This window comes from Anopheles marshallii, chromosome 2 (genome assembly GCF_943734725.1).
Source record: "Anopheles marshallii chromosome 2, idAnoMarsDA_429_01, whole genome shotgun sequence".
Classification (NCBI taxonomy): Eukaryota; Metazoa; Arthropoda; class Insecta; order Diptera; family Culicidae; genus Anopheles; species Anopheles marshallii.
Window position 1 is genome coordinate 88444224 of NC_071326.1, and position 7796 is coordinate 88452019.

At 44.5% G+C, this 7796-nt stretch overlaps 2 protein-coding genes across 2 annotated transcripts; both read right to left on the reverse strand.

Annotated features, from left to right (window-relative positions):
• Nucleotides 1–1020: 1020 nt before the first annotated feature.
• LOC128709049 (uncharacterized) lies at nt 1021–1465 on the reverse strand. The gene is made up of 2 exons (XM_053804034.1): nt 1256–1465; nt 1021–1170 (listed from the first exon to the last, which is right to left on the reverse strand). The coding sequence occupies exons 1-2, from the start codon at nt 1463–1465 to the stop codon at nt 1021–1023; spliced, it is 360 nt and encodes a 119-aa protein (XP_053660009.1).
• Nucleotides 1466–2756: 1291 nt separating this feature from the next.
• Nucleotides 2757–4936, reverse strand: LOC128718779 (uncharacterized). The gene is made up of 2 exons (XM_053812396.1): nt 4322–4936; nt 2757–2975 (listed from the first exon to the last, which is right to left on the reverse strand). The coding sequence occupies exons 1-2, from the start codon at nt 4934–4936 to the stop codon at nt 2757–2759; spliced, it is 834 nt and encodes a 277-aa protein (XP_053668371.1).
• Between the last annotated feature and the right edge of the window lie 2860 nt (nt 4937–7796).

Sequence of the window (7796 nt, forward strand, 5' to 3'; positions counted from 1 at the left end):
CGTACTACTGCCTAAGTATTGCCATTCTTGCCATCTATCAACTATAACCATAAGCACACATACAGTACACACGTACACCGAGCACTACACCTAACTTCCGCCTCTACGCCTGTTAACGATGAGTAAAACGTTTTGTTGCTTGCTTACTAAACCTAAACCTCCCGCTACGGTTAAACATCCTAACATTCAGCCTAGATCCTAGCGTGACAGAGAAATCGGTAAATGAAATCTTTTTACTGTTTCTTTAAAGCTACTGAAAACGCGTCCCTTCGATGGGTTCCAACAACTCCAACAGGCACCGCCGGGAAGCAGCTTGGGACAGAATGAGAGAAAGCTCGTGTATCGTTCCTAATCTTAACACTTAATCGGTGGTTTGTTATGGATGTCTGGATGGTCGTGACAATGTGGGACCGGTGGACAAAAAGAGGACGTTTACAGTCTTTCGTGGAGGGTTTATCCGTTAAGAAGGAAGCATTGTGTCCTTGGCCATATGGGGGCGGTTACTCCCACGTAACACTGGCAAGCGTTTTGGCATATCCGTTTGTATTCACTCTTTTTTTCCCAGGGGGCTCTGCGGTGTGTGCAGCTTGGTAGAGATTATCCTGTAATGCAATTGTCTCCATCGCTTCCAGCCCTGGATTCTGGTGTGCTGCGGATTTCCGCCCTTTTTTTCTGTACCCCTTTTTTATAAGGTCCTCGTTGTTTTCTTCTCTGTTTTTGTTGCAAAATTTCCATTTACTCGCCGTGTGCACGCTGACATAGAAAACAAAAAAACAGATTGTGTGTAGGCACTTTCGAGCGAATGAAACGTCCTTTGTCGGTGGGCAACTCAAATCTTGGTGTGGGGTGGTGGCGATGGTGGTACGTGCTGTCGTTTCGTATTGATTTAATAAGTTGGCGCTTATGGAGTAGCGTGTTTCCGCTCTTAGTATCAGACACTCCTATGCTGATGTAGCTTTTGCATTCATGTCGAACGAAGTAAATTGAAACGGAAGTAAAGCGGAGGTGGGCATGCCAGATTCACATCACCAGACAGTCATCACACTCGCCCTGAGCATCGTCCTCACAGTCGCAAAAGCCACAGTCACCACCCTGTCCGGACTCGTCGTATGCACAGCAGGTACAGCATTCCTCTTCCGCCTGCTCAATTGTCACATCCTGCGTGGAGATCTAAAATGAGATGATAAAACAACAGTTTTAGCAATCGCTACCACACCCCCCACCCTCCTGTCCATCTCGTCCACCCCTCCCTTACCGGTTCGTTACTGATCACACCCTCCACGTTCGCCGTTGCACTGGAGGATGCACCCGGGAACAACATTTCCGGTGGAAACAGATACGTATCGTAGTAGTAATGGCTGTGCGTGACCTTGATGTGTTGCTTCAGCTTCTCCTGCGACTCGATGGGCATACTACAGAGCGGACACTTGAAGCTCATTACGGCTATACCATGGTCGGGTTCCATCCCGATCCCGCCACTGCACTCGTTTGTTGAAGTTGGAAGTAAGCGCCCGTAGAATCAACACCTCCACTTCCGTTCCGTTTCAGATCCGGCCCAAAACTTCACCATACGCCCGCACCACTTGGTGGCTGTTTATCGAGTGGCATGATTGCAGCTGTGCTGTGTGTGTTGCACCAATACGAACCACCAATTGCGTTACGTTCAGTCTTCTTAACGTGCGCCCTGTTCCGTGTGAATCCCGGTGCAATGTCCTTTTTGGTGGAGGATAAATATAAACGGTTCAAAAATGTGTTAACATCGTTTCGACTGTGCGGTGTGCGCCTGAAGGTAGACAATCCTGTGCACTGACAGTATTCGGTCCGGTGGTCCGGTGCGTCGGATTCAGCTGCCAGCAGACATTGGAGCTGTTATCTGTGACACGTGTAGTACCAACTCTCACTCATAGAGGGCGCTATGGAGAATGCACAATGGTCAATCCCACATTATTTTGAATCGTTTTCGTAAGCAATGGTGGTGATTTAAAGGAAGAATTTTGCAATTCGGGATGCATTTATCCGATACTGTTAATTTAGTAGAATAAGACCCAGAATTATGGATGCTCATACCTTACCACCAAGGTGGCTCGGGGTGATAATAGACTGATGAAGACTTTTAAGAGGTTGGAATTGAATATTTACCAACAATACTCACAATCTCAACGTTCATATCCATGCAAAAGTTATCAAAAAAAACAGAAGCACTTTTTTCTAGGAAGTTTTTTTCTTATTATTATCTCTTTGTCATTCGTGTCTATCGAAACGATAATTTCACTTCATTACCAACCAGCCAATATAACAAAGATAATCCCTCATATGTACTCAAACCACGTTCAAAGTTAATCTTATCTATATACGATTGTAAAAAAAAGTTATCTCACGCCATTTTGGCGTATAAAATACACCTAAAATACTGAACACAGTTGGGAGGACGGATCGGGTGAGTGGCAATTCCCTTGAATCCATCTCCGTCGAGCAACTTTTCACTTTTTTGCTTACTGTACACAAAACAAATAAAGAATCTTCGTTAAAAACCAACTATAATCCCTCTTCTCCTGGTAGTCCAACTAGTCCTATTGCTAACACACAGATCGAACGACTTAAGGTCACGCGATCTCTTGGCACATTCGTTTTGCGGCGTTGAATTCTAACAGCAACACTCGGCACAGTTTTACGGTGCACTTGTAAACAGTGGTTGAGTCGGCCGGTGGCTAACGCGGACAGTGATCGTTAGTTCCGAAAAGGAACCTAACCTTGATTCACATTATGGAGCAATCGAACGAACAGCAACTCGGACAGTCACCGCAGCCGATGCAATCGCCGCACCCGAAACAATCGCCACAGTCACAGCAACCACCACAGCCGCACATGACGCACATCTCTCCACAGCCGCACAGATCATCATCACCGCCGGCGTCGTCTCCACAGCAACCGCAGCACCCATCCGCCTCAGCAGCATCAGCAGCTCCATCGGGTACCTAAAAAAAAGGGCAATACGACACACAGGTTAGAACTCTCGCGCATATGAGGATGGGGGTCAAAATACGACAGGTTAAACAAACTGCGTACCGACACGGTTGGTGGACTCGTGAACACGGTGGTGGTGGTCGCACCAATCGTCGCGAGGTCATTCAGCACCATCGGCACCAGCAGATAGGTGTCGTAGTAGTACGTCGTGTGTTCCTCTTTCACGTGCTCTCCAAGGTCATCCTGTGCGTCGAACAACGACTCGCACAGTGGACACTTGAAATTCATACTGCTAATCCAGTTTATTTTGATCACAACGAAACACTCACATCACACGTCCGTGTGTTTATTACGACGAGAGAGACACATTTACTGCACGACACAACCGCGCCGGTTGACGTCGAACTCGATTCTAATTCTAGTGACCCTACAGCACAACAGCCCGCATCCAACGCTAAAAACCCGTTCGAGGGTCTTGCTTCCTCTTTACGCGACATTGCAACCAATACTAGCGCAAAACCGCATCCAAACAAGCGGCAGAAACGCATACGCCCAAAAAGGTAACAACCCGTTGCCCCGTGTGCGTATGTTTTCGACCGAGTACGCCAATGACATCACGCGTTTTGAATGAGCACGCCGGCCATACATTAGCGCTCTAGGGCAAAAATAACAACGAAAATTTCCCCAGCGTACATCCCGCCGGTAGTGTAAGCAAAAGGATGACAAATGGTGCAGATTCGGGGAAGCGTCTACATTTAGCGAAGAATTGCTGCTCGCCAATCTTTGCTGTTTGCAAAGGTTCATTTTCAAAAAGTAGGCACAGATAATTCCATTCGTTAATCGCTAAGCGTTATTATCTCATCACTGGGAATCAAATGTGCACAAGCTGAATCTGTGGAGTGCAGCACACTTCTTCCTCACTGTGTCTTTGAAGGTTTAATGTATTTATGGACACATTCGCATCTCGTCCCAATTCTTCCTGAACTTCGATTGCCTGATAGCACCGGAACGCCACGGAATGTCACGTTTCGTAAGGATTATCAAGGTGTTTATATCCCACGCATAAACGTGGGACAACATTCACAGTAGCTCTTATCAGTTACTGGAATATGCAACGCATTGTAACGCCACTGGTACTGATAAGGCCTAGTAAACACATTTCGTCTGGTCGAGCCATAGAATATCCTTGCCGTCTGTAGATATGATGTATGATTTTTCTTGCGTCACTGGATTACCCAGCGCCTATTTTAACGGTAAGCAGATTAAGCGGCCATGGCATCAACTCTCATCACAATACAAACGTTTCACAGGGGGCCTAAGGTCCCCATAGGTGTAGATCCGCCACCACTCGACTTACCTCCATCTGTGGTATATATCCCGCAGTCACTGCTATCTGCCCCAGCTGTTCGGCATCCAGTTCGTACAGGTCCGTCGCTACCGCATCCGCTTCCGGTTCGAGCAACTCCGTGGAAAAGGCATCCGGCATTTCACCTGCGTCCGGTATATCGGTCGCTTCATCCCCATCCAGATAGGCCAGCGATCGACCGGCCATCGCTATCTGTCCCGCCGACATCTCGACATCGGTGATTTTATCCACCGCCTTCGCGTATCGTTGCTCCATTTTTGTCACCGTTTCCTCGCCGATCATATCCGACACGAGGTGGCCAGCGCTCTCGGTCACCGCCTCACTGAGCGCCTTATTAAAGTGACCATCGTTCGTGAAAACGCCTTCGGTGACGGCACTGACACCGAGCTGCCCATACTGATTGGAAGTGAGCGTATCCAAACCGCGTCCAGCAAATGGTATATCAATCCCTGCGGGTGCCGGTGCCGAAGAACCACCAAGCTTTAGGGCCGATAAACTTCCAAGAGACGGTGCTATCGTCGATAAACTATCGACCAATGCGTGTGGTTGTTCGCTTATAACGTTCGACGCAGGTTGCCGCAGTCTTCCAGCGGGCACTTTGGACATGATGCTCGGTCTATTGACCCGCGAAGACACGACACTGAACCGTTCGCCGTGTCGATGTTTCACCTACTAAACGTAGCTTGTTCCAGCACCAAGATCATGCCGACGGTAACCCGTGGCGGTTACAGTGATATCATGTGTAGCGTGATAACAAGCAAATTTACAATATACCATTTTTGTGTGTTACGATTTATTTTATCTAATCTAAGTGTTTAAAAAATCAATTAAACAATAACATATTTCGAATAGCTTCAACCAAACAATATCTGGGTCTAATGCGAACCAATCATAAACATTAATGTGATTAGCACCTTTACAACACGTTCTAATGTCCCCGTCCTGGGATTAAATTATGTCATCAAGATTTAAAGTACTCGAACGGTTTTGGGCCACCGGTGTGTCGTCTTGTTGCATTTTGTTTTGTTATATATAATTTTAATTTTACCTTCTTAATCACATTCTTACAGTTCTTTAGCAGCAGCAACAATTAAATCTCTTTCTCCGTTTGAACCAAATCTAATAAATTAGCACGTAACTTACAGGCAGACCGATGAGCGATTTTCCAACCAAACCTAATGCGCAATTCTTAAACGAAACGGAGCGCGCTCGAAAATACACGAAAAGTAACGAATCATTCACTAGGCGAGGAAACATTGCTTTATACAAAAGTGGGGAAGGTTTCTGTTTTAAAGCCACAAGAGTTATAAGAAGCACTTACTGACGAAAGTGGTTTAACTTGTTCGGGTTTGTCATTTAGTCTGATTTCTGACCAATCACAAGCCAAGAATCAAACGGCCAAATCCCAAACCAAATCTTAATTCTCTTCAATCTGTAGACTCTTGACTTTCTTTTGACTTTTTTTATGTATCTCGATCAGTTTTTTTTTTGTTGTTGCTTTTTTATAGTTTACTTAGCAATCTAATATAACGACCATGTTTGGGTGCCGTTTTTCCCGGGCGATAGACAAAGTAACGCCACCATCCTTTCAAATTCGGAGAAATCGGTCGTTTATCAACATATCTTATCGTTTCGAATGCTTATCAACTAAATACCAGAGGGAGGAGGGTCGAAACGGGAAATTGTGGAACCTGTGGAAGCATTCTCTTTTTGATCGAGTTACGCCAGCGCTTAAAAGTTCGCTCCACCAGCTAACACTAATCGCTACCGCTACTATCGCTAGTTCGACATAACTGGTGACTTGTGTCTTCTGTTTAGATGCTGAGAAACCATTTACAATTGTCTATGCGCCGCTAAGCATAAATTCTAAACGATAAGGCTTACTCTGAAAGGAGAAGAACATGTCTGCGTTGTGGTTTTCCGCTAATACTATTGATCACTTCCAAGACGCCCGTCAACGCATGTTTAGAGTTAAGCATTTCGTTTTAATTTAAGCGCACCGCAACGCAATACGAGAGCGGAAACGAACTGTACACAAATCGCATTATGCTCTGTACATATGCCGAAACATGAGTTGTTCTGTGTAAATTGCATGATAATGTGTGTTTGCTGTAGAACCGAACATCGAAAGAATGCATCGTGACCGTATGTGTGCAACACAATTGATACATTAAAAGCACATGCGGTGGTGAGCACATGAGTAGCGTGTGCATGAAACTACTAATTTCTACCTAAATAACGACACTGTTTTCTTTATGTAACGTTTTTTTGTTTTTTGTTTCTGATGAATTATTGCGCGTGCTATAAAGTTCCGCGAAGGCTAGTCCGATAAGGTTTGGGGATTGAGATCTATATGCCATCGAGTGAAGGGCCTATGTACAAAGCTTGATGTGCAATCGTGCACACACTAAGCATAGGAAAGGGAAACAAATCATCCATTGAACGGTTGTTCGATTAGATCGGGAGTAAATAGCAACCATTCGATAACCGAGGTCACTTGATTTTATAAACGTTGCAAGAACGCTAATTCTTCACGTTCCTGACTTATCGGGAAACGTTTCGCAGGATGATAAAATTTGGAAACACACGCAAAATAGATTTTAAAAAAACTTGATATTAATTGATTGAACTAATTGATAATTGTACACAATCGAAATAGACAAATAGAGCAAAAGTGCACATAAAAAGATGAACTTTGTATAAATAATATTATAAAAAAAAAGATTGCTTTATCAAATTATGTTTCATCTGTTGCTAGGCAACAATAACACATACATGCTGGTCATTTTCCTTACTTCCATAAACACACTTCCGAAAACGGAAGTAAACAAATATGCTAAGTTCGAATTCGAAAAAAAAGGATCGCTCATCCAACAATAAACGTTAATGTGTTTTTTTTCTCCTTTCTTCGTTTAAACTATACTGGGAACTTATTCCTAAACACTAATGCTTTCTGTTGGGTGCGTGTGTATGGGTATGCTTTTAATTTCTTTTTATCCCTCAAACATTGATGCATTCTGTTCTCTGTGCGTTCTCTATTTACTGTCTGGTCTTATGTTTTCTTGTCTATTTCGGTTTCTTTTGTATGTAATTTGAAATCGTACCGCACATGCTGATAAACCATAACCTGGCAGTGTATGTGTGTGAGTGTTGAAATCAAGGGTCTTAATTGAACTTTTAATTTAAAAAACCGGCTAATTTACACCAGCGGCAGTAAGCCGCTTACACATGTGTGCCCCATAGGAAAGACCATGCACAGCTGCAGCAATTTTGCTTTCGCTATCCTTTGCCGGTGCAAAACTAAGATGATCGCAATGTTACCACGCTATATGATTCGTACGGCGCTTTACTTTTACGGACCACTTCTGTTCCACGACACACCATCGAATTGCCGCACCGAATAATCCCGTCTCGTGCCGTTCGAAAGCGAAGAACAGAAGCTGGCCGAATGTGTTTTGTGTGAATG

What these genes read in the sequence shown, in the direction of transcription:
- LOC128718779 (XM_053812396.1), bottom strand. Translation starts at nt 4,936, where the DNA reads ATGTCCAAAGTGCCCGCTGGAAGACTGCGGCAACCTGCGTCGAACGTT. An exon ending in GATATATACCACAGATGGAG is followed by an intron (nt 2,976 to 4,321) that starts GTAAGTCGAGTG and finishes CCTTTTTTTTAG; the next exon opens with GTACCCGATGGAGCTGCTGA.
- LOC128709049 (XM_053804034.1), bottom strand. Translation starts at nt 1,465, where the DNA reads ATGGAACCCGACCATGGTATAGCCGTAATGAGCTTCAAGTGTCCGCTC. An exon ending in GTGTGATCAGTAACGAACCG is followed by an intron (nt 1,171 to 1,255) that starts GTAAGGGAGGGG and finishes ATCTCATTTTAG; the next exon opens with ATCTCCACGCAGGATGTGAC.